The sequence below is a fragment of the Rhea pennata genome, chromosome 11, assembly GCF_028389875.1.
Source record: "Rhea pennata isolate bPtePen1 chromosome 11, bPtePen1.pri, whole genome shotgun sequence".
Lineage (NCBI taxonomy): Eukaryota > Metazoa > Chordata > Aves > Rheiformes > Rheidae > Rhea > Rhea pennata.
The window spans coordinates 14,188,702-14,215,517 of NC_084673.1; the positions used below are offsets into that span (position 1 = coordinate 14,188,702).

Genomic DNA, 26,816 nt, shown 5'->3' on the forward strand with positions numbered 1-26,816 from the left:
TGTGAATAGATGTGATTAGTCAACCAAGTATTTAAATTATTAATATATTGCTTGATAGATTATTTTATAAGGATAAATCTCATTATGGAGGTAGGCAGAACTGTGGTATATATTGCATAAATCTTAAATTTTTATTTTGTAAGGCATTATTCCATTTGGAAGATCAGCAAGGCTACAAAATAAAGAACAAGTAACAGTGTTATAATATCAACATTTTGGTCAGGCTGCAGTAAAAACCCACTATTGCATCTAATTCTGTGTTTGATTCTTCTGAACTTGGTGTAAGCTAAAGAAATGGTGTCAGTCTCATTATTTTCAGTAGTGCACAACACTACAGAACACGTGTTGATGTTTCCTATGTATGGTCAACAATCTTCCTTAATGTTTTTGCTTCATGTTTCTTCAAATCAGAGAAAACGATTGTCCATAGTTAAATACTCTCTCAATTAGCTGTATATTCAAGTTCTGCTTTTTTTCAGATAACATAAGCGCTAGGCTGTTTAAAGGTCTTGGGGTAGTCTTCAGCTTTAACTTAGGTTGGTTTGTTTGTTAGTGGAAGGTGTTAGAATTAATATCACTCGTTACTTATATTGCTATAGTCGCAACGACTCTGCTCAAAATAATTTTAATGCAAAGTGCTATGTTTATAGGCAAAAACGTTGTTTCAGGGTGTTTACAGTCACTATATGTTAGGAGTTATCAAATCTGGATATAAGATGTAGTCTTGCTCGTTGCTGCTCTCTAATCTATTTTTCCTGTCATTTCCCATAATTTTTAAGGAGCGCTATTTTGTCTTTTGTCATGTTCATCACTGCACAGGAGCTTCTTCTCCAAATATCTTTCATAGTGGAAGAACTGACTGTTGTTGTATTATGAATGTGAGAAAATTAAATATCACAAGTTTGAGGACTCTGTGTTACTTCTATCCGTTTTCCTTAAGGCTATTCTGTCCTCTTTATGTCATTTTTGTTGGATATGCTTCATAAAATAACCTCAGCTTTTGCCTACCTAAGTGTTACTAATAATACTAAATTCTGTCCTTTTCTATTCTGTAGTGTGAAGGAAACATGCCAAATATTTGATAGTGATTACAGTATTTTTCAGGTTTTAAAGGCATCCATTTCTGCTACATCTATAAGAATAGGTTCTTCAGAGCTGCACATGACAAACATGGGAAGAAATGTGGGAAGAACCTTTGAAGGTGATGTGTGTAATATTGCAAAATGAGTCAGGACTACCACAGTATTTTTCAAGTACATATCCTCTTCTGGAATTTTCTTGCAGAAGAAAAAACAAAATAAAACATTGTCTAAATCCTCAGTATCCAGAATGATCCTCTGGAAGTTCTGTTGCCTTTTTATATTAGTGGTGCTTTCTTGCTTTGCTTTTTCTTTTTTTTTTTTTTTTTTTTTTTTTTTTTTTTTAATTTAAAAATATATATTTCTGTACTGATATCAGCGTGATACTAAGATATGGTTTTAGATCTGTTTTGTACCATGTCATGGAAAATACCACCTGTGTTTGTAATTTGCTTGGAAAAAATATCTTGGAATTTCAAAATATGTAATTATGTAAATGCTATTAGAGAATGGTTTAAATATGTTAGTGCTTTGTAAAGGAACTTCTTTACAATAATAATAAACTTTCCAATAACTTATTATTTGCTCTTGCAGTACTGTGAGAGATGAGCAAACTGTAAAAAAATCCTTTGATGTGTAGTTGACTTTGCTCTGACTTCTCTTCAAGATAGTACTAGTTATTTTTAGATTATTAACTAGCATTAAACTTCTGTACTCAGAGACATTCAATACTAGAATGATACGTGTGTGTGTGTGTACTGTTTTAGTAGAATCAACTCTTTGTGCTCTGTATCGGTCATCAGATGTTGCTCTTGCTTGATACTGAGACACTGCTATAACTCGGAAAATACTTTCTACAGGAAAAATATTGGAACAATTTGTGTATTTACCATTTAGTCTTACATAACAGAAATTCTTAAGTTCCTGTGCATCTTCTAGGAATCTTGAAATGAGACTAGAAGTAAATGTTCCACAGTTGAGTAACTAATTTTTCTTCAGAGGTGTTAGCAAAATTATTTTCAATTTATTGAGTGTTTTGCTCTACTAAGAGTTAATCTCCATTGGTAGAACAAACTTTTATAGTCTGCATATATCTGCAGTGTGTATCAGTAAATATGTTTTAGCACTTTTCCTGTGTTTATAGCTATTTCAGTAGTTTGGAAAGCTATTAAAAAAATCTGTCATCTCAGGCTGTGAAAAATATTTTCAATAGTAAATCCCAAAGTTGTTTAAATGGAGTATTAGTCTTGCTGTTCTGTAAATGGAGAAGGTAGGGCATGAAGCTGAGGATTGATTGAAGCTCATTCAACTGAGTAGCATAAGTGGGGAAAAACCTCAGAGCTTTTGAATCTTGGGCTGTGCAGTGTTTCATATTTGCATGGGAGACTTGGCACAACAACTGTTGTGATGTTGATGGCACAACCATCCCCTAGAAGAAACCTAAAGACGGGCTACAGTGCATTTCACATAAGGTCATGCATGAAGGAAATTAAGTGTGATGAAGGAAATGTGGGAAGGTTGTGCTGAAATGGATATGGATGAGTCTTGCTGATCTGATAGTCAAACTTTTATCGACATAGAAGAGAAAAGAGACATGATGTTTCTTTCTGAAAACAAAAAAGTCCTGAGATGGTTTAATTTCTATACCATAGTTTTGTCAAAATACCAGAAGCATGATATATATTCCAACACTTTAGTTCTAGAACTCTTCAGAATAATTTTGTCATTTGTTACTTGTCCTACTTAAAAAAAAAAAAAAAAAAAAAAAAAAAAAGGAAAGGAAGGAAAGAATGAATTTATGGTTCCAGCATTCTGTGTGTGTCAGTACACTGGCAGTCACGTATTCAAAGAGGTTATCAGTTTTCTCTTGTATGCATTTTATATAAGACTACTGCAAAATTTAAAAGGCTGACTTGAAACCATACTTAAATTTTGTTTCATCACATCCGTGAAACAAGTTGTAAGAGTTTAAAATTATTTTTAAAAATATCCACAGGTAGACTATAACTTCTTTTTTTCTACACAGGCATTTGTAAAGGATGTACATGAAGATTCTATAACAGTTTCATTTGAAAACAAGTAAGTATACTGCTGATGTTTTACCTAATCAAATGGAAGGTTGGAATGCTGCATCATTTTTAACTTAAATATGTCTTAATAGTGATGGAGAACAGTGTCTCCAGTCCTGCTGCTAGCATTGTTTTAGAATCCCGTTCAAGATATTCAGTATGTTGTAAAAGTTCTGTATAAATGCTTCTAATTGTTTAAATTTCTTTGAAATACAAAAGTATAACAATATTGTTTTTTGCTGGGAAGATAATGTTATTGAGCGTATAAATCGTTTGCACGTTTCAGCAATTTAAACATACCACGAAGAGATTGTATGTCTCTTGTGACTATCTTAATTTTAGATTTACTAAATTACATTATCACAGAATTTGTAATATAGAGAAATATCAACGCAAGAATTCTAAGCTAGAAATGGACCAATATTCCTTTCCTATTGTTTAGCAACATAAAGTTAGCCTTCCATTATACTCTGTTTAGTGTAGGTTTGTTTCCTTTAAGAAGGAAACAACATGCTTCTATATATTTCCTTATGTATTTATATGGTTGTAGCATCACCTGTTATTTTTTTAAAGAAATGAGCAAAAAAATTTCTGAAATACATCTTATCTGGAGGTCTTTAACAGTGCAAGTGACATCAGGGATTCATTTAAGATGCTTAATGATCACTTTTTAAAATATTAAATATACATTGAATTGCATTAATTTACATTTTAATACAGATGCACAAAAGCTCCACAAAATTAAGAAATGTAAAATTAGCTGATTCAATACGCTTCTGATTTTTTTTTTTTTTTCTTACAAAGAAAGCAAAAGTTTTTAGGCCATTTGGTGTATTTTTGTTTGCAGCTGGCAACCAGAGAGACAAATACCATTCCATGATGTGAGGTTTCCGCCCCCTGCAGGCTATAATAAAGATATTAATGAAAGTGATGAAGTAGAGGTATGTATGCTACATTAGCAATATTTGTATTTGGAAATGAGGGAATTCAAGGTGGAAAATTCAGCTAAATCAGCAGATTTTCCTGCATGTTATATACTGCCACCTTTTGATCCAAGCACTGCATAAAGTATGTGAAGCATGTCAGCTAAGTGATATTTCAACAGTTGTAAACTGTAGAGCTCTTTAGGAATTCTAGTGATATAAGTGATCTCCAAGAGGTCATGGTTAGCTTATCAACTGATTTGCAAACATGATTGCAGTTTCTTTGATTGCAGATCAGTTCTTTACAAGAACTGAATTAATCTGGAAACAGGTGCAGTATTAGCCTGGACTGTAGTTCTTTAGCTGTAACTTAATAATGGCTGTATGTTACCAAAATTTCATGTTGAATGAGAAGGTTCAAGGTTCACATCATACGTATATGTACATGTATATGCATACATATATACATATGTATGTAGAGTGAGAGTCTGGTTTTAATATGTACATTACCAAAACATTCTTATTTCATAATTATAGAACTTAAAAGAGAGGCAGGTAAGAGAACTCTAGATGTTTACATTTTACTTACACGCTGTTTGAGTTTCATTTGGCAAAGGAAACAATGTCAAAACATTTTAGTTTAGGTGTGTCCAATATCATGTATGTGCTAAAGTGGTGTAACAGGCTATTCCCTCCTCCCACTGACAAAACCTCTGGAGAGCTACACACAATTAAAAGAGTTGTTAATCAAGTATTAACAGATACAATGTCTGAATTTATCTCTTTTCTGACTATATAGAAGATTGATGCAACTGTTGCCATAGTGCTTGGGTATGATATTACTTATTTATACAATCTTACATATGTAATTGTTTATCCTACCTGTATTGGCGATAGACACTTCAGCAGTTACATGGCTCCTATTGGTACGTAAAGCCTCCAATTTAAATACTACATACAGTTTGATGCTTTTTGCACCTTATGGCAGACTTGCTGATCATATTAGGGTGTTAAAGCTTTTCTAATGTCTTACAAGATACTACAGCTATATAATGTATTTTGTTTAGGTTTATTCCAGAGCAAATGAAAAAGAACCCTGCTGCTGGTGGTTGGCTAAAGTGAGAATGATAAAGGGTGAGGTAGGAATATACATATATCTATATCTATATCCACACTTTTTATGTATGCAGTGACTTTTTAAGTTGTCTCCCTTTGTTTTAAAATTGTTTATTGATTAGGACTGCCTCGATAAGTGTTAACCTCGACTGAAAGAGTTCAGATTGACTTGTACTGTTGACAGAAATGCTTTTCACTTCAGTGTAATTCTTGCTCATCATAAAATGTATAGCTTGGATGATTTTATTATTTTTATATCAGTTTTACGTAATAGAATATGCAGCCTGTGATGCTACATACAATGAAATTGTCACAATTGAGCGTTTGAGATCTGTGAACCCCAACAAACCTGCAACAAAAGATACTTTTCATAAAATCAAACTGGAAGTTCCAGAAGATTTAAGGCAAATGTAAGTACGAAAGTTTCTTGTTCATAATATGCTTCTAAAATACGGTAACTTCTTAAACCTGAAGGACAAGAAGGAATAAAAAAACTTTCCACTACTTGAAGTGAATTTTTAAGGTTTTCACATATGAATGCAGAAAACAAACATTTGCATGATCAGAGTTCAGAAATAGTAAAGATGATGCTTGAAATGACATTTAGTCCTGCAGGAGGAAAAGTTTTCTCCACAGTTTAAGGCTTGTGTGTGGTACAGATGAAGGCTTTTATTCTTACGGCTGTTTAGTTATAAGTATACTTGATTCTATTTTTTTGTCAACTTTAAAGATATAAGAAAACGATGTCATATATTATAGTTTATGAAGTATTTTAATGATGGCTATGCAAAGAGTTGTGGCAGTAGTCAAATGTGCCATAGTATGATATAGAAACAACTAATTGCAGTTTTGTTCAACACTGATGTGTTGAAGACAAATCCAGCTTTAAAACACAAGTTATATTGACTTGTTTTTTTGGTCTAGATCATTTCCTGGTGCTTTCTTGAGATGCATATTATTGACCTAATGTAGAAGAAGCTCCAAACTGATTAAGTTAAAAATTTTTGAATTTAATGTTATAGTGAAGAAATTCCATAAGTGACTATATGGAAGAAGCCTGTAGAAGCAAAGTACAGCATGAAATGAACATCAGATCATTGGAATGCAGCAGTGGTTATAGTGAAAATGCCTAGTACTAGTTATTGGTATGCTCAGTGTTTTAGAGCACCGTTTACATTTTTTTATTTAAAGTTTTGCTCAGCTGGTATGTTATTTCATAGATATTCATATAGATAAATTTCTTTAAAAGAAAGAAAAATTCTTACTGTGAAAAAAGATAAATGATAACAGAATAAAGTAACGTATGCATGAAAAGTGAGTATTTGAGAATAATTTTTCTGATTTCCCCCCCCCCCCCAACACACACACCTTAAAGAGAAGTCTATTTTTAACTAGATAGCACTTTTATTTTCTCAGGTGTGCCAAAGAATCTGCACATAAGGACTTCAAAAAGGCAGTTGGAGCATTTTCTGTAACATACGATTCTGAAAACCACCAGCTTATTATTTTGGTAAGTATGTGTGCCTGACCATACCAATTACAATGGTTTGTTTGAAAAGTTCATTTGTAAAATACTGTGTTTTCTTTATTAATAATTTAGTCAATCAATGATGTAACAACAAAGCGGGCAAATATGCTGATTGATATGCACTTTCGAAGTCTTCGTACCAAGTTATCCCTGATTTTGAGAAATGAAGAAGCTAGCAAACAGCTGGAGGTATGTTACTTGTTTTCCCTGAAATAAACTTAATGTAAAAACTTCTGGGCATTTGTTAGCTAGTAGGACTTATATTGGGATGAAAGTAATTTTTATGTAATGATACAGTTTTTGATGTTAAAGAGAGATAGGTGGAGCCATAACCCTAACAAAGGATTTCACAATTGAAGGGCCTGTTCTTACAAAGACTCACTTCTATCCAATCATGTTTTAGTCAGCAGGATTTTGTGTGGTATTAAGTACCAAGTAGGAATATACACATATAGTTGTTAATGCTTTTTTTTTTTTTTTTTTTTTTGTAGTAGTAGTAATTTGAACTGTAAAGTAATTGCCCACTACTGCCCTGATAGTGCTGTGTGTTAGACAGCTTTAAATTCTTCTTTCTGAGAATAGCTAGGATTGGCTATACCATGATATTGAGATGGACTGGAACTGGCTCTTGCAGCAGAAATGAAGGTCTGTACCCATGTGGTTTCATTTAAAAAAAAAAAAAGTAAAAAAAAAAAAAATGAAGTAATGCATAAGGTAGCATTAAAAACAAACACAGTGAAAATTAGAGATAAAAATACAGGAAGGGTTAAGACTGTTGGTAAGATGTATGAAGGGAGTGGTATAGCTGTAGATTAAAATGTTAGCAAATCATCTTACAACAGGTACAGCTTCTGATATTTCTGTGATTGAAGAGTGGGTGTTGACTAGCAAGAAGCTTGACTCATACTTCTCCATGGAAAGAAGAGCAGGCTAAGAAATAAGGGTATCTTTATATAGTAGAATTAACGTTTCTTTTTGTTTTTTTTCCTATCTTCAAATAAGGAAAAGTATCAATATTTCTGAAGAGCTTTTAGATTCACTGACATGAACTAGAGGTACTGCTAGAACTATGTAACTCAAGATTTTATGTGGGCATATACCAGCACTGTTGTTTAAATCTTTTTTTTTTTTTTCTCCCTCCAAGGGTTACATCTGTTTGTTTAACTTGAAGTGGTGTATAATGTAGCAGTTACTTTTAAGTAATAGTTCAGGCCTCTTGCATGCAGTAGATGTACCCACAGCTCATTAGTTCTTTTTTGTTAGTCTGTTGATTTCTGAGGTATAATCCAAGTTTGTTCAGGTCGTGCTTTTTTCAAGACTAGGAAAGGACCAGTTTCTTTTCATCACTGCTTTCTTCTGCACCCCATGGTAGTTATTTAGTAATTATTTATTCTTTATTTTCTTCCAGAGCTGACAGTTTTGTGGGCAGTTTACCTCTTGAAGTGCAAAGTATTATTTTAGAGGTGCGAAGAACAACAACAACAACCTTTTTAGAGCTGATTCTCTTTACTTGCCCCCACAAATCCATGCACCAGCAGCTTGATTCCTTTCCCAAACTGATCTTGAATTTTTGCTCTCATCGGAAGCCTGAAACTTTTTGCTACTGATTCTCACTAGAAAACCTTTATTGAACTTCAGGTTCTATCTGAACAGCAGTTAAAAGCTAAGGCTGCTGTGAGGTAAATACATATGGTTATAATTTTCAGTGTGACAAAAACTGGCAGATACATTAATATTATTCATTTTGTTGTTTGTGTCTTCTATACTTTTATTAAATATGCCAGTTTCAGTCAAATTGAAAACAAAAGAGATTTCAGATAGTAAATATGTACCTTTACTTCCTGTTGAATACATCTAATTGACATACAGACAGACTGTACATGTCTATTTGCTGAAAAAAATATTTATTTAATACATTGGACTTCAATGTGTTAATAATAAGTTCATTGTTTCCATCAAGTAAACTCCTTTGTATGTCTTGAACTCTTATAACTATACCTGTCTCATTGACATGTTTTTTCACCTTTTTTTTTCCTGAGCTTTAATCACTACAACAGCTTCTTTTTAAGTTCCATTTGTTGTATCTTGTACCTTTTTTCCTGCATATTGGCTTCTTGACCTGCACAGTCTTCTGAAGTACAGCTTTTAGAGCATCAAGTGAAATAACCAGTTTTTGTTTGCATAATTTTTCCAGTAAGTGTGGCTTAGTTGTTTGACATTCTGAAGTGCCCTAATTTACAAATACTTGTTTTGCATTCTAGTTTGTTTTTAATTCTGTCTTAATGTAGTTCAATCATGGCTTCTACCTAGATATTAATACATTGTATTTGTATAGTTATTTCTCCTTTATCAGAAGAAAATAGATGGAAATACCTATGTCTGGATACAATACATCTTGAAATACACAGTTTACAGAAGTTCTAGTAGTATCTTAATATGGATAATATAACTGTAGTTTGATTTTCATAGCCAAGGTAACCTATGATGATGCAGCTTCATCTTTTCTGCATATTGTAGATACTTGTAACAATTGGTTTTTTGCTTGGTCATCCTGTTTTCGATACTGATTTGGTGGCCTGTGACAGATGTCAGCTAGCGTATCAGCATCTGGGTTATCTGTTGGAATGTAGATTTGTAAGCGTTCACAGTAATGTTTGATTTGAGTTGTCTGTGATTTAGTTAATGAAATGTTTGATAGAGCTCTGAATATATGAAGTATTTCATAATGCCTTTGGATGCTTACCTCTATCTGCTGTAGCCAGTTCTCTGCGTGGCAGATGTTATGCAGGTCATTTATCAACTGTTTTAAGTTGACTGGGTCAGAAAATGGCTTAACTGGGAGAGAGTGGAGCTTAGGGTGAGCCACTTTCTTGATGTTTTTTTCAACTTTTGTAGAGTTCCATATTGTTCAGGTTGGACTCTTATTAGTGCCCAAACTAGCTAATTTAAAGCGGGTTGATATATGTCTTTGCAATAGTTTTGTCTTTACAACTTTGATTGCAATGTGAAAAAATACGTGGCATTATATAGCTTGACTCTGGCAAGACAATGCACAACTTTATCACTTGTTTGGTTGGTTTTTTCCTCCCTCTTGTAAAACATTCTGTTGGAAATTCTCTAAGAAGAATGGCAAGAGTCTGTCTTCCATGAGTGCATTAAGTTATTGTTCCTTTCATGTAGTCTGTTTTGCTCAGACATTTGTGAATCGTGCACATATTCTTACTTTCTATGGTAAATTACGACATTTCTTGCACATTTCGTATTTGCTCTTCTTCGTAGATCTAGGTATTGTGACTTCCTTTAAATGTATGACAACTTCATTGCCATAAACAATATATATTTTTATATTATATTTATTTCTCTCCATATGTTTCTTTAGTTCTCACAGTAACCAAACTTAGTGATTTTTACTGTCTTATACAGTACAAGCATTCCTATGAGAAAACTGCATCTGTTTGGCTTTTGAAAGTGTGATAAAGCTGTGTAGGAGAAAGTTATCAGTCATAATGTTTGTCTTTGAAAAAAAAAATTTTTTTCAAAAAGACAAAGCGCCACTTTTCTGTTACAGTTTCCACTTTGCTTGACCTGTTCTGAGCTGCACTCAGCTCAACATTTTTCCAGGTGTTTTCCCTTGCACACATAAGGTCTGTTTATGCTAATAATCTGAGTTACATGGAATTGACAGAGGCTGTTCATATTGATGCTGGGTTGTATGGATGATGCCAAAATCTAGATCGCTTGCCTATTTAAGTATTTTCTGTACTATCTAACTCCAGAATGTTTTGTAAGATACTTCTCAAAAACCTCCTTCTGTTCCCAGCTGTCTTCTGCATGCTTGCCCTATAGTGGAAGGTTTATATAATTAAGAAAATGTTGAAATTTTATTTTACAGATAGGCACATGTGTACATACATGTGCAGTAAATCAGAGCTTGCTAACACAGTTGGAAGGTGAACTTGGAAACTGAGGACTGCTTTAGAAAGTTGTTTACAATGGTGATTGGATTCATCTTTTTTTTCCTGTTTGTTATCTTGTGGGGTTTTTGTGCAAATTTTATCCAGGTTACTAGTAGGGGTGTGTTTGTTTTGGGGTTTTTTTGTTTGTTTTTTTCCCTGAAGTTATTTCAGAAATTCTCTGCCAGATCTGGAAGGCTTTCTGTAGATCGTCATTACAATCCTGTAAGATATTTTGTATTGTTGTTTAGATTTTAACAGCTTTATTCAAAGGTGATCACAGTTGCAAAACCAGTATTTAATTGGAGAGTACCTGGGCCTCACACAGATTACTCGAAGTCTACTTAATTGTATAGTCTCTAGTCATTATTACTAGACTAGGCTGTCTTAACAGCCTATGACTGTTTGAGAGTCTCAGTTTGACCCTTCTATATCGGTAGAAGTGTGTGATTCCTGTATGAAAATTCCTAAGATGCTTCTGAAATCAAGCAACACTGCAGTTATCCTTTCATTTTTGTATTGTCTTGAATAGAAATTGATTTTTCATTTTTTTTTTTAAGTACACTAGGTGTCCATATAGTATCTCTATTTTCTTTGTAAGCTTTGTGACTAGTGACTGAGTTAGTGCTGTTTCTCCCAGCTGTTGAAGTATTGATGTATTTTTTTTTCCCCAGAGGTCAGTGTTTGCTTTAGTAATAAATGTTTAGCTTTCTAATTTTATCTTATATGAACATTGTCTTACTTAGTAATGCTTTCAATAGCTGTAGATGCTCTGTAATTCAAAATATAGAGGTGTCAAGACAAGTAGAAATTAATATTTGAAAATGTAGTATATTGGGACTTCTTTGTAAAGAATACTCTTGTGAGTGTTTTTGAATTAAAAATAAATGCATTAAAAGGATTGTTTAAAATGAAAAGCCAATTACCTGATTAAAGAATCAACTTTAATGTTAATCCCTCTGTCCCGAATGTACTAAAAATCAAAGCAAACTAACATTATCTCTTTTTTCTTCAGAGTTCTAGACAACTTGCATCACGATTTCATGAACAGTTTGTTGTACGTGAAGACCTAATGGGTTTGGCCATTGGCACTCACGGTGCTAACATTCAGCAAGCCAGAAAAGTCCCTGGAGTAACTGCTATTGATCTTGATGAAGATACCTGCACATTCCATATTTACGGTGAAGTAAGTTCCCTTCTTAACAACTCTTTTTTTTTTTTTTTTTTTTTTTTTTTTTTTAATAAAGTAGTAAAACTGAGTGGATTTCTCTGCTATACTGATCTATTTTAGGATCAAGATGCAGTGAAAAAGGCAAGAAGTTACCTTGAATTTGCTGAAGATGTCATACAAGTCCCAAGAAATTTAGTAGGTATGTCAGTTTTGGATATAATTGATAAATTTTGGAAATAATTGAAAAACTAAGGAAAAATATCCTCTGGGAACTGTTCTTTTTTTTTTTTTTTTTTTTTTTAGGAGGGGAGAACAGTATAAAAATTAGAACCTCTCTGAATGGTTTGTGGGTGATGTGAAGTATTTGGATGGGTTTTTTTTTTTTCTGGCTCTTTGCAGCTTTTTGTAGATGCAGTTACCTGTAACACAGGGACCATGGTAGATTGTCTCCTGATTTGCAACTTGGAGATGCCTTAGACCAGAAGCAGTAAATTTTATATTTAAAAGCAAGGTAGCATAGCCTCTGGCTTAAGCCAAAGAGCTAAGCGACTTCTTCTAAAGATCTCTGAGAAGTGTTCAGCTATGTAATGGATGAGTCTGCTGTCTCACAATTTTTGAGTCTTCATTTCCTGAGCTAGTATTTGTCTTTTTGATTGTCCTTGAATATTTGAAATACTGTTTGTTTAGGGGCAACGTTATGGAATGAACTGAATCACAGGTTAAGACATCCAATGATTAAGAAAATACGCACAAAAAAATTTAATAGAGTTCCACTGATGAGCTTAAGTCATGTTCATATTCATAGCACGCACACACACAAAATGTATGAAAACTGGTGTTGAAACAATGTCAATTTTTTGCAGCTCTGGGACTATTACTTAGTTACAAATGTGACCCCTCATCTCTATAGTTAATTTAAAAACAGTAGGTGTAGAGCAGGCACATGTATTAGTAAGCTTCTGTTGTATTTAGCCATGATGTGTGATGAAATAAAATGCCATATACTCAAAAGAATTTTTTGACTCTCAGAGCAGCCTTTGTGGTCAAAGAACAACGTATTGGCCACATGTTGTTATGTTTTCTGCAAACGTGTAGGAATTAAAAATTCATACTGACAGCCTTGAAACACAAAAATGAAGTTTTATTTAGCTTTGAACAGTAGGAACGATGTTTATTGTGTTTAAGAAGGGTTTAATTTCTTTAATATTTATTTTCAATTTTCTAATGAATTCTAAATTTTTCAAATATCTCTAAAAAAGCTTAATTTCTGAGAATTTTACCACTCTTGCTTGAATAATATTGTCTGTAGTATCAGAAAACCTCATTAACTAACATTTTTAGAAACAAATTAATGATTTTGTTTTGCTTTAGGATAATAAAGAACCTCTCTTCTTATATGCTGCAGTGGTTGCTTTGGAGTGTTGTTAATGTCCCAGATTTATTTGGACATTTAGTCCGTGGCTTACTGCCTAAATCTTTGTAATGAACTATTAAGTCATTTTTGGCAAGTTCTTTTGCCATCTTTTTGCATTATAGTAAAGCAGCACTTTCTGATTTGGGGGAAAGCCCTAATAATGGAATATTTGTATGTCCTTTATATAGGAAAAGTAATAGGAAAAAATGGAAAACTGATTCAGGAAATAGTGGACAAATCAGGTGTTGTAAGAGTGAGAATTGAGGCTGAAAATGATAAAAATATTCCACAAGAAGAGGTAAGTTTGCAGTTAATGTGACTTTTGCATATGCTAATTAGTGGCTATATTTTTACCCACTAGTAAAATAAACTCTGTTTGTCTTACCTTGCTAGTGGTAAGATGCAATTTAACATATGTTTTCCTAATAAAATATTTTCCTATTAATGCTAAGGGGCATTGTATATGGACTTGGCTTGTCATTGTTTTCAGAAAGGTTATGTGAAGCTTTCTTGTGATACACCTTCTCAAAGATTTCATTTTATACTTGTTAGGAGTGTTAATATTGTTTCTAGACACTGGTTAAATTGTAGCTCCTTATATGCAGAATCTACGGTTTTCACTCATGGACTTGCTTTCAGTTTGATGTTTTTTGATTTCTACTACTTATTTTTGTTGTTGTGATGAAAAGCCTGTGCCTCCTTACATAATCCTCTCTTTTTAAACGTTATTTGAATTCACATTAGGCTATAAATTGAGACTTAAAAGAGAAAACTACCATAAACGGATGTGACATTAAATGCCAAGTTTGCCGAAGTACGATACACAAAATGATATGTTCTTTTTGGCCTGCTGACTTTGTAGAAGGTTTCAGTGAATTCTTAACCTGTGTAATTTGAGTTTTATTTGCTTTTTTTGTGGGCCTGTCTTACAGGGAGAGGTTACATATTTGCTAAGAAAGCTAGAAGCACAAAAATTTCAGCATCTTCATGAGAAAAGATTCTGTGCGGTTTCAAGTGTGAAACGTGTATAGTGTGTGTGTATATATATAGAGAGAGAGCGAGCATGTAAACACGCTTTAGGGTTTGAGTTGGGATTCTTTGTCTAATGAACTTGGTTTGTGTAGTAGAATCTGCTGCTATGTGTGTGTATATATAGAGAGAGCATGTAAACGCGCTTTAGGGTTTGAGTTGGGATTCTTTGTCTAATGAACTTGGCTTATGTAGTAGAATCTGCTGCTGAACAGTGCAAGTAGCATTTACCTATGCCTAAAATACCATTTTCAGTCAGTTGTCTTGTGATGTTGATACTATGTTAGTTAAGATCAGTTCGATAGAAGTTCAATTGCCATTAAGTTATATTAAATGTGTACGGAATTTAAAATAACACAGATAATTAAATATTTTGGTCAACCATGCCTATGGCTGAAGGATTTCTGATGTATGTTGTAGGTAGTGTTAATGCTGATCTTTCCTAGGATAAGAAGAAACATGTACTTTTTTTGTCTTATTGTGTAACTCAGATATAAAAGATCTCACAAAGGTAATTTTTGTGTAAAAGACAAAAACAAAAAGCAAAGACAAATTAAAGACCTGTTGCCTCTTCCACACTTTTAGGGAGCCTTAGCATACTGTGCATGTTTTTTGTTTTGTTTTTATTTTGTTTTTTAAGATGTCTGTGCCTCTAATTATTTCACATTTTCAGATGGCTTATTTGGATGTTGGAAAAGGGTATATATGTACAGTGCAAGTTGAAGGTGCACTTAGAGGTCATGATGAGAGACCAAAATGAACTTTAATAGGGATAATATAACTCAATAGGGATAGCCAGATTGTATATCTGCACTGACATAGACTTCAGTAACTGAGCACTTTTAGACTTTCAGGTTGGCTTCTACAGTTCAGTGAAGCACTAAGTTTACCTTCATGAATCTTTTTTGTTTGTTTATTTGCCTCTTATGAATTGGGTATCAGATAAAAAGGATCAAGTATTGCTTTGTATCTGGATACTAATTTGGTTTACTTTTTAATAAACTCAAAGGCTGCTTTACTGAGCCATAGCTTAAAAGTGTCTAGTGCGAGTGAACATACATTGTGTGTTCATCAGTGATGTTAATTTTGAAGGAAAGGAGGAAATCTGAAGTATTTTGAACTGATTTTTTTTTTTTTTGGTGTTGCTGTTAGGAAAATAATTTTGCTGTTGTGATACGTACAACATAAACCTTGTGCATTATTTCCTGCCCAGATATAAAACCTGTTAAACCTACTCTATTGTGACTTAATATAGTAAACAAGGCTTTTTGTTCTTTTAGTAAACTAAATTAGCCCTTTCCATGAAGGGAAATTAGTCTAGATGATCCAGTAAGTGTCAGAATGTAAATATATTGTTATATCGGTGACTTTTGAATTAATGTTTATCTGTGTGCTAATTTTTTTTAAGATTGTAGTAATATATTTTGTTCTTCAGGATCTGATGTTTAATAACCATGAGATTTTCAAAATATATCATTGTGTTTTAGGGAATGGTACCATTTGTGTTTGTTGGAACCAAGGACAGCATCACTAATGCAACTGTTCTTCTGGATTATCACCTTAATTATTTAAAGGTGGGTAAAACGATGCCACTTTACCACTGAAGTCTTTCTAACAGTACTTAACATGATAACAATACGATGATCAAAATCTGTTTGAGCCGAAAGGCAATTGATAAATTGATGCTATATCAGGTTTACTGTCTATAAAGACTACTTATAATTTCCGTATTTTTTAAAAGAATCAATTATTTGTAGCATGGGATGAAAAACACATGTTCAGAATGCACAATATAAAGGAATAACAAAAGTAGAGAAATTAAAAAAAATACTGGTAATTTTATTTTTAAGAAATAATCTCTGGTGTGATTGAAAAAAAAAGCATTGTATGCAGATTTCTTGTATACAGTGGCCATATGGTTTGTAAACCTTGAACTTTTTTCTGCAGCTAGTTAGCATTTCATAGTTGAAGAGGCTTTGTAGGCAGTTCAGATTTATATATTGCATTTGCTTCTGACTTCGTAATTTCTCCGGTAGTCTACAATGCTTGTTTTCTTTTGCATAGGGAGCCAAAACTAGCTGAAAGTATTGCTTATCGCTCCTTTGCTTGGCTGTGCCCCTTTACTTTTTCTGGCCATATGTTTAGCCACTGGGTGGCAGGACTGGAGCTTAACAGTAAGGACTGTATCCAGTTCGTGTTTAAGTTTTAGTTTACTTTTCCAGGAAGGTAGCTGTGCCTTTAAAATCTCCAGACCATTTGTAACTCCAGTAGGTGTCCAGCCTGTGCAGTAGCCATTGTTGGATCTTAAGCTTCTAGAATGCTAACATTTCTGTACGTACTAAAAAAACTTCTCAGCACAAGTATCAAGGGAGTTGGAAGGAAGTCACTTCTGTTCCCTTAGTAACAGTACTTTCCTAACTTGCTTGTGGAGCACTTGGATTTATCAGTGGTTCGGAGCATAGGTAGCAGCACTGCAGCCTTCAGGTAGTTGAGGCAGAGGAGGATTAAATTGTATAGTACATCCACTTTAAAAAAAAAAAAAAAAAAAAAAAAAAAAATAAAGGCAAGATACTTTCTAGCAAACTGACTTCTATTTCAGAAGGTACTTCTACTTTTGAATTGTAGAATCGGTAAGGTTGGAAGGGACCTCTGGAGATCATCTAGTCCAACCTCCTGCTCAGCAGGGTCACCTAGAGCATGGCAGACAGGCTTGCATCCAGGCAGGCCTTGAAGATCTCTAGAGAAGGAGACTCCACAGCCTCTCTGGGCAACCTGTTCCAGTGCTCCCTCACTCTCACAGTGAAGATATTTCCCCTCATGTTCAGGTGGAACTTCCTGTGCCTCCTTTGATCCTTAAAGGGCCAGTGACAAGTGAGAGAAAATGCTTACCAGCCCAAGATATGATTGTGCTCTTTTATTTTGAGATTTGGGGGTTCTTTTAGGTGCTTCAATTCATAGTCAATTAGGGTGACTTTCTCCTAGTACTGTCCTAACCTTTTTGAACAGAAGAGCAAACAATAATGTTATCTGTCTGTAAATTAGCTAAGCATAGGATCTTCTCCTGGAGGTTCTGATCTTCCTATTCCATTAAAAACACTCCCTTCCTTCCCCTCATGCACATCATTTTAGTGGCATGTTGCCATTTTAGTGGCATGTTGCCTTTTGGTTTGCTTTCAGAATCATATTCTCCAGTTCACTGGCAAGAAGTAAAACTGACTTGTTTCTCAAGTTTTTTTAGCATTTCTGTGCCTCTGGCCAAAAGTTAAGGGAAACTTCGTAAAAGAGACACAATACAACATCAAATCTACTGTATGAAATTAATTTCTCCATTTAAAATAAAAGAAAGTAGACTTGGCTGAAGTGACCACAGCATGCTGAAGTTCAGGATCCTGAGAGGAGGGAGGGAGGAAGTTGTTTAAGGGGGAATCATGAACCTGGGCTTCAGGAAAGCAGGCTTTGGCCCATTCACAGATCTGCTTGGAAAGAATTTCATGGCATATGGTCCTGTTATTTTGTTGGGTTTGGGGTCTTTCCCTCCCCCACTTCCAAGGATTATCTCCTCCAAGGTCAAGGATGGTCCATGATGATGTGCGCTTAGTCAAGCAAAAGTGGCAGAACACCTATATGGATGAACAAGGAGCTTCTGACAAAACTCAAAAAAAGGAAGTGTACAAAAAGTTGAAGCAAGGACAAGTGACACAGGAGGAATATAGTAATGGCACTGTCTGAAAGTTCAGAGATAGAATTAAGAAAGCCAAAGCCTGTCTGGAGTTGAATCTGCCCAGAGATGAAGGACAACAAGAAGGGCTCCAGGCCTATCAGCAGCAAAAGGAAGATGAGGGAAAATGAAGGCCCACTGCAGTGTGGGGCAGGGGACCTGGTCACAAAGAACAAGGAGAAGCCAAACTACTGAATATGTTCCTTGCCTTGCTTTTTACTGGTAAGATTTGCCTGTGGGAATACCACATCCCTGAGACCAGCCTGAAGGTCTGGAGCCATGAAGATGCATGCTCTGTGGAGGAGAGGATCAAGTTAGGGAACACTTGAATAAACTGGATGGAATAAACAAGTTCATGAAGTACATGGGCTGCATCCCCAAGTGAAGGTGACCAAAGTCATTGTGAGGATGCTGTCAGTCATCTTTGAAAGGTTATGGTGAATGGGAGAAGTTTTTAATAACTTTCTTCTTTGTTACAGGCAACGATGTAAGAAGCTCATATTGGAATTTAACCTGAAATGTTTAAAATATGCCATTGTTGGGGTGCTATAAATAGATGATATTACTGAGTTGAAAAATAAAGGCATGCAAGTTTCACTGTTTAAAGAATATTCTAACTTCCTTAATCATAAAAGACTTTTGTTTTCATAAGGGAAATCCATTTAATACCAATGTATAGCTATCTGTCTCCTGAAAACAGTTGATCTAAATGCTTTCTTACACATCTATTTTAAATAAATCTAAACTTACTAACCTTGGAACAGAGAGAAATGCATGAATAGTGAGCAGATTTAAATGTTGGGAGATTTTTTGGTAAATTAGTCTCAAAATGAATTACTATTTCAGTATTAAATAGATTATCAACATCAGTACTTAGGATCACTTTTGTTGCTCATCTAGTATGTTCCTGCATCTGAAAGGAATGGTGGTTACATGTGAGTTGCTGTGCTTGCAATTTTGTAGGAAGTGGACCAGCTGCGTTTGGAAAGGCTGCAAATTGATGAGCAGCTTCGACAGATTGGAGCCACTTCCAGGCCACCGCCAAATCGTACAGATAAAGAAAAAGGATACATGACTGATGATGGGCCAGGACTTGGACGAGGTAGTCGACCTTATAGAAATAGAGGGCATAGCAGACGTGGTCCAGGCTATGCTTCAGGTAGGTAACTAAAACTATACTTAAAACTTTAAGACTTATTTATTGGATACCGCTTTGGTCTTGATTTCTTAAATCCCCTTCTATTAATAGTTTACATTTGAATATTGTAGAGATTTAGGAACAGAGCTTTTTACAGAAATTCAATTAGTGTCAGATATTAATATTTGAAGATTATTTAGAACTTTATGCTGTAGAAATTATCCTGAGGTAAAATATAGTGCTTTTATGTAATTTTTTCATACAGTTTCTCTTACAGCATGCTTGTCTTTTTAACTTAAAAACTTTTCAAGGCAAGGATTTTACCTATTTTTATCTATATTTTAATATTTCCCATTATAATAAGACCTCAGTTTTCATTTGAACCTGTAAGAGGATATTTTAATGTGAGTGTTTGGAAATAGAAGGGATTGTGTGTAACTCAATCTGCAGAAAAACATTTCCTTATAGTGAGGTGAACTTTGTTTTCACTGGAGGAGCACAATCACTGAAATATAGTGTGTTCCTCTTTTAAACCCTTTATCATTCATTAATGAAAAATTTTCAGAATCGTGCTCTTTTAGAGCAATTTTTTTACTTCAGTACTCAGAATGTAGTTCAGCTGGTGCTTGCCATGACTGAAGGCCTGGAATATGAACTCATTAAGACATGCTTAGCCTACATTCAGCATAATATAAAGTAAATGTTTTTCCACTAAAGCGCTTTTACTGCTGTTATTAGAAAATATGAGCTCACCTGGTTGTTAATAGGGTGGCAGCAAAAGAAAGACTGGGAAAAAAAGAATCTGTGCTTCTCAAAGAATGTGATACATTAACTGGAAAAGATGCTACATAGTCAATTATTTTTCCTTTTGTTTCACTTGCAGTATTTAAAATAAATTAGGAAAACCTTTGTTTTCTCTTTAGTGTGTGTTAAAGGCTGTTTCATGATAGTGCACTTCTGTTTTTGTTTGTTTTAATAGACAGCTGAGTAGTGGTGGTGAAGGGAGATAAGACAGGTTCAATTCAGAACTTCCAGTTTTAGAAATGGCAAAAAAAAAATCTAGTCTACTCAGATTTTGGTACCTTTGCATAGTAGATTAGATAATATATTTGTAGGTTGATAACACCAAGTAAAACATGCTATAAAAATATGGTACATCTGATTGTTTAACCTTAAACACAGTTCTGAATTTAATTTTAATATGTATTTCTTCTTCCAAAGATAAAGACAACCATTAAATACATTTCAGTCCTTCCAATGTGTTAGAGGTTGGGAGGCAAAAGTCCTTAATTTTCTTGTTTAAAAAGGGAAAGATTTTAATAGTGTTTGTTTTACTGTAGTACTTTCATGTTGAGATATAGTGGCATGTTTGGATTTTTTTATCCTTAATAGGAACTAATTCTGAAGCATCAAATGCTTCTGAAACAGAATCTGATCACAGAGATGAACTTAGCGATTGGTCATTAGCCCCAGCTGAAGAAGAGCGAGACAACTACCTTCGTAGAGGAGATGGACGAAGACGTGGAGGTGGTGCAAGAGGGCAAGGAGGGAGGGGTCGTGGAGGATTCAAAGGTAAGTGCACATTCATTCTTGAGAAAGAAGAGGTCAGTGTTGAAGTCCTTAATGGAAAATACTTTTCTGTTGGCTATATTAAGAAATACCTTCCCTCTCCCCACCCCATGGCAGAAAAACAGTTAAGTGTATCTATATTAAATGTATTTTTACTAATTAAATTAGACATACTTTTTAAGAAGAATTGTTAAGACAGACTCCAAAATTCTAGCACTTCTTTAATCCTTAGTTATTAAAAGCTTGGAAAAACACAAGTTGGAAATGGGATCATTTAGTCCTGCTTGCTGCTCAGAGCAAGACTAAGCCTGAAGTTGATTTGGATGTTCAGGATCTTGTTCAGTTAAAGTTTTGAGTCCCTGTAAGGAGGGAGGTTGCACAGTCTCTTTGGGCAACCTGTTACAATGTTCAGTTGATTCTTATGAAACTTATTCTGTGTTGCATCTGGTTGGAGTTTTTCTTGCTGCAACTGGTGACCATTGTCTCTTTTCTGCTGTGCACCTCTGGGAAGAGTTTGACTCCATCTTCTCTATAACACCTCTTTAGATAATTGAAGGCTACAGTTGGGTCTTATTCTGGCTAAATAAAAATCATCTTATTGCATATCATGTGTACCAGCCTCCTGGCCTTTTGGCAGCCATCTGGATTCTCTCCACTTCGATCTCTCAAACTGAAATTTTATTTTAAAACGAACGTTTTATTTCAGATGTGTTGAGTAGAGGGGAATAATCCATTGTTAGGATGTACTGGCTACACACTTACTAATGCAACCAGTTATTCAGTTAACTTCCATTGCTGCAAAAGCATGCTGGCGTCTTATGGTCAGTCTGTCAGCCAGCACCCCCACAGCCTTTTCTGTGGAGCTGCTGTCTAGCCAGTGGCCTCAGACAGCTCTGACTTGTGCTTTGTCAGCCAATTTGGTGTTAGCTGCAGACTTGCTGAGGTTGCATTCCATCACAGCATCTTTTCATATATTCTAAAGGTCTTCAGATTTCCTATCAAAATTAATAAGGATTACATTTCATATTAGTTACTCTACTGACATGAATCTCTGATTCAAGCTTGTAGAGTATGCTGTCACACGTGAAGCTGAAGAAATCAAACTCTCACCAGTGGACATAGAACAGTCTTTTAGAATTTTTTTTCCTACTCATTCAACTGTCCATATTCCCATCTTTTATTTTGTTTTCATGCAGGATTATGTAAAGTTAAGTTATATGGAGTGGTATTTTATATATTCAATATAAAGAATCAAGGGGGAGTAGAATAAGAGATCCTGGTTAAATATGTCCTTACGTAATGTGTTACTTCATTATGTTTATTATTTTAAATATTTTCCCATAAATATGAGCATTGCTTAATTTAATAAGACTTTTTGAAAAAAAATAAAGCAGAACTTAAGAACTTCATAAGCCATTAGAACTTGTTAAATCTTATTAAAATTGATTATGTGCTTTTTTCCTATGGTTGATTATTTCAAAAAGCGTGTTTGTTCAGTCACTCTCAGGAAAATGTTTCTTTTAACCTGTTTTGGTCAGAAAATCTGATCTGGTTCACTATGATCACCACCTGAGAAGATTTTCTGTAGTGGACTGTTTTCTTTCACAAAGAAAGAATTGTTCAGGAACTGCTGTTATGTTAAGAATATTTTTTTTAATACTCTTTAACATGAAAGTTTTGAAGTTACGCATAATAAATTTTAGGTAAAGGAAAATTACGTGTCCTTGTTAAATAACTTAGTTGATAAACTCTTCTTACAGGAAATGATGAACAATCACGAACAGATAACCGTCAACGTAACTCAAGAGACACAAAAGGGAGAACAGCAGATGGATCTCTTCAGGTAATTCTTCCTCTTCTTAGAACCCTCCACTATTTAAAGTTGCAGAAGTATCAGGCATTAACATCAGACTCTTCAAAACTTCAAGTAATGTAGTAGCTTTGTGTTTCTCTATTCTATAACCGCATTTACAAGAATTGCAGAATTCTGTACGATTTTGTGGTGTATATGCAGGAATCTTGATATATCAGGTTTTGTAAAGATATGACTTCCTAGTACGGAAGCTACAGATCTTTGTTTTGCTGTCAGTTTCTGAAAGCTGAGAGTTGCACCAAATTTGATTTATGAAATTAAGAGGACAAACCTGTCTTTTCAATATAGCTCAGACTGATGGCAAGTGTAGCAATCATTTATAGCTTAAATGTGATTTGGCTCTCCCAATAATTAGAACACTGATTATGAGTCCTAAGATTTTTACTAAGATAGGTTCATTTCATTCTTTTATTGGTTCTTTTTTGTTCTCAGCTTTTTCTTGTTGTTGCATTGTCCTTGTCTTTTGTTTTTACAATGCAAGTGCTGTAATAGAGGAAAGATTATATGACTGAAAAAATGGGGTGTACTGTAGCCAGAATCTTAAAGAGTAAGAGGTAGAATTTTAAGCTGTCCTTCAGTATAAAAATGAAACACTTGCAATTTAAAGCTATGCTGAATTAGTCAAGTAGTGGCAAATTACAAAATATATTAAAAAATCCCATGAAGAAATACTTCAAATTATATATTAAAATATTTTAGTCCCTTATAAAAGTACTTGTACAATTTTTTTTTTAACAGTATATTGTATTGAGTGAAGCTATTCACGCTGGTAATTTTCATGTGTATGTTAAGTTTCCCAAATAGAAACTGTTCTTGCTTCAAAAGATAATGTAGACAGCCTTTTACCATGAAGGATGAGTTATGTTGGGAGAAAGAAATAATGAGCAGCTGCAGCTACTTTCTTGTGCATAGTTTTACCAGGAGTTATGACTCTGCTGGGAGATTGAGGATGTCTCTTGATTTGGTTTCAGAAAGCCTATTTTGGGGAGGGAGGAAAATCTGGAGAAATTACTAGATGCTCGGTTTCCCAAGTGTAATTGCTGAAGTTGGAGGTGAAATACTTGAATGTACTTTGCAACTACAGACAATTTATGTGTAAAAATTTTTTTATGGCTGCACAAGCCTACAAGTGAATTCTTGATTACATATAAAAGCTGGTGAAGTAAGTAATGGAGAAGTGTGTTCTTAAGGAGGAAAACATTTATCAATGTCATGATTCTTTCTACTACTATGAGACTTGGATGATGAGATGACTTTTTAATTAAAATAAGATCTTGCATATGCTTGAATCCTGGCTGATCAGATTATTAAAAAAAAAAAAAAAAAGTAATGTTTCAAGGAATAAGCCAGAAATTGGGTTAAAGGTTTAACCTATGTACAGAAAAATATTTCTTCTAAAATCCTTTTGTGAAATTCTTCATGAGCCTTTAGGAAAACCAGATGTCTTTTTTTTTTTTTTTTTTTTTGATGGATTAAATGAAATCTTGGTAAAGGTGGGCTGAGTGGATTTTTGAATGTTAGTATAATTTCATTACTGCTTTCCTATGTTAATTTTTGTCCAAAAATATTTCTATATAACAGGTAGAAATGTGAATTTTTAAAAGTCAAATGATGTTTCAGAGTTTTGTATACCGTAAATTCTTCTTGCACATACTATTTTTTGCTTCTCAGAAACTTGTAAAATTTATTTTATCTTTCCAAGGCTAGACTGGATTTTTTTTTTTTTTTTTTTTTTTTTTTTTTTTTAGGTTACAAGTATGTGGCATTTTCAAACAAATTTGCACACTTTTCCATTTTTATTAGCTCTATTTAATAAAACCGTAGGATGTGGGACTATTTAATTGTGTCTACTGACCACTTAATTAATAGTGCCCCTCCCAAGCTGCTAATGTAGGGAATGCTGAAGGGGTAGATTTAAGGAGGAGAATGCTGTATATAACTCTGACTTGTTCCAGATCAGAATTGACTGCAATAATGAAAGGAGTGTCCACACTAAAACATTACAGAATACCTCCAATGAAGGTAGTCGGCTGCGCACGGGTAAAGAACGTAATCAGAAGAAAGAGAAAGCGGACAGCGCAGATGGTCAACAGCCATTGGTGAATGGAGTACCCTAAACTGCATAATTCTAAAGTCATATTTCCTATACTGTTTCAGTAATTCCTATTCCACATTAGAGAAACTTGTTAGGCCAAAGACAAATAGTAGGCAAGACGGCGCAGGGCATGAAATGAACATATGTTCTCTGTTAGCCTTTTTTAACATCAACAGTAAGCAGTTGTTTTCAGAATAAGAAGTTATTCAAATATTTGCATAAAAATATCTGAATTTCCGAAAATCGCTTTCAAGTACATATTGCACTTCAAACAATGACAGATTCTTTTTTTGTTTGTTTTAAAAATACTGAGCTGTGCATTGGTAAACTTTCTGTTCAGTTGTACCATTTTAACGCATCGGGTCAAAATCACTGCTCAATTTCAATTTTCAGAATAAATAGTGTTTGCAGTAATCAAATTGGCTTCTGTTTTCAATCTACCTTAAAAGTTCTTCATGAAATGCTATGTCGTTTTATGTCCTGTGTCAGTTCACATTCTGGTCCACCTTTTTCAGTATTTTAGTGGACCCTGAAATATGTGTGATGTAACAATTGTCATTTTCATTAGCAAAAAAGTTGTATGATCTGTGCCTTTTTTATATCTTGGCAGGTAGGAATATTATATTTGGATGCAGAAATCAGGGAAGATGAGTCGGTAACACTAAATGTAAAATATATGTAGCAATCCTTGTCAGACATTAGTACTTTATAGACAAGTGCATGCTTTCCATAATTTTTTCCTTACATAAACATTGGGTTAGGCAGTTATAAGAATAGGAAATTTATTTTGCACTGAAGATTTGGAAAAATAGTGTTATTGAGAGGGGGTGTAATTTTTTCTTTGTAGGCAGTACAGAGGGTTTTTTTTAAAAAAAAAGAAAAAAAACAAAAACAAAACCCTTTCCATTGTGGGAAAACTAAAAACTCATTGTTACTGAGGGAACAAATGTAACTTGTTCACAAGCTAGTAGCGTGTGCCTGCTATTTGGCCAGATGACCAGTTTAAAGCGCTTTTCATCCTCCTAAAATTTTTTTGAATTGCTTATTTTAATTTGGTGATTATCTCAGGGGAGATAAGAAAAAAATCACCATGTGTAATGCCCTGGAAGTTCAGGTATAGTAGCTGGATATATTAAATGCAGAACAAATTCTTAATATTTTGAGGTACAAGGTCTGAATTACCAGCCAATTGGAAGCTGTTGCAGAATTTGATACAAAGTATGATCATACACAAGGGAAGGGTGGGAACAGGTGGGAGGAGTTGTGCTTTCTTTTATTTCTGATCATGAATTAAATTTACTGGGCAAAACTGTATAAGGACCTTCATTTTAATCCATTTTATTCAAATTACTCCAGAAGGGAGCCACTGATTATGTACAGAACTGTACAAACTTGACCTTGCCTCTGATGTATTTTGTGAGTTTCGTTTTCTTTGCTTTTCATTTTGTTTTTTTCCTTGCATACAGGTGAGCATATTAAAAATGGCAACAAACTGCACATGATTTAACAAATATAACAATGTCTTAAAAAGTATTGCCAAACATTAATGTTGATTTCTAGTTATTTATTTTGGGAATGTATAGTATTTGAAAACAGAAATTGGTACCTTGCACACATCATCTGTAAGCTGTTTGGTTTAAAATACTGTAGATAATTAACCAAGGTAGACTGACCTTGTAATGTAACTGCTCTTGGGCAATATTCTCTGTACATATTAGCTACAACAGATTGGATTTTATGTTGACATTTGTTTGGTTATAGTGCAATATATTTTGTATGCAAGCAGTTTCAATAAAGTTTGATCTTCCTCTGCTAACTGATGTTGATGCAATCCTTATAAATGATTGCTTTAAACTCAACTTAAAACAAGTAGAAAAAGTATTTCTCTGAGACTTTTAACTGTTGCCTTTGTTCATTTTAATGTTTTAGAAAACTTCTAAAATATTGCCAGTTTTCAAAATTATGATACATAGTGCACACAAAGTGAAATTCTGTGATGAAATGGTACAATACTCGTTGAGCTGTGACATTATGCATTAAATGTCTTACATTCGACAGTTGAGTTCACTAAGGTGCTAAGTAGGTTAAATGTGAAATCACTAATACTGCAGTTTGTTGTATTAATCACATTCCATTTTCAA

The 26,816-nt window shown here is 34.1% G+C and overlaps 1 protein-coding gene across 3 annotated transcripts in view; it reads left to right on the forward strand.

The window, feature by feature from the left end:
- FMR1 (fragile X messenger ribonucleoprotein 1) overlaps positions 1 to 26,491 on the forward strand; it is a 32,139-nt gene extending 5,648 nt beyond the window's left edge. Inside the window, exons 2-15 of one of the 3 annotated variants that reach the window (XM_062584654.1) lie at positions 3,106 to 3,158; positions 3,996 to 4,089; positions 5,139 to 5,210; positions 5,449 to 5,597; positions 6,604 to 6,697; positions 6,788 to 6,904; positions 11,684 to 11,854; positions 11,960 to 12,038; positions 13,442 to 13,551; positions 15,770 to 15,856; positions 18,964 to 19,159; positions 20,531 to 20,710; positions 22,468 to 22,550; positions 24,587 to 26,491. In XM_062584654.1, the coding sequence (XP_062440638.1) occupies positions 3,106 to 3,158; positions 3,996 to 4,089; positions 5,139 to 5,210; positions 5,449 to 5,597; positions 6,604 to 6,697; positions 6,788 to 6,904; positions 11,684 to 11,854; positions 11,960 to 12,038; positions 13,442 to 13,551; positions 15,770 to 15,856; positions 18,964 to 19,159; positions 20,531 to 20,710; positions 22,468 to 22,550; positions 24,587 to 24,697 (1,596 nt within the window). In that variant the 3' untranslated portion in view covers positions 24,698 to 26,491. Of the gene's footprint in view, positions 1 to 3,105; positions 3,159 to 3,995; positions 4,090 to 5,138; positions 5,211 to 5,448; positions 5,598 to 6,603; positions 6,698 to 6,787; positions 6,905 to 11,683; positions 11,855 to 11,959; positions 12,039 to 13,441; positions 13,552 to 15,769; positions 15,857 to 18,963; positions 19,160 to 20,530; positions 20,711 to 22,467; positions 22,551 to 24,535 lie in introns of all 3 variants that reach the window. The other 2 variants (XM_062584655.1, XM_062584653.1) reach the window with 2 other exon arrangements.
- Positions 26,492 to 26,816: the final 325 nt, after the last annotated feature.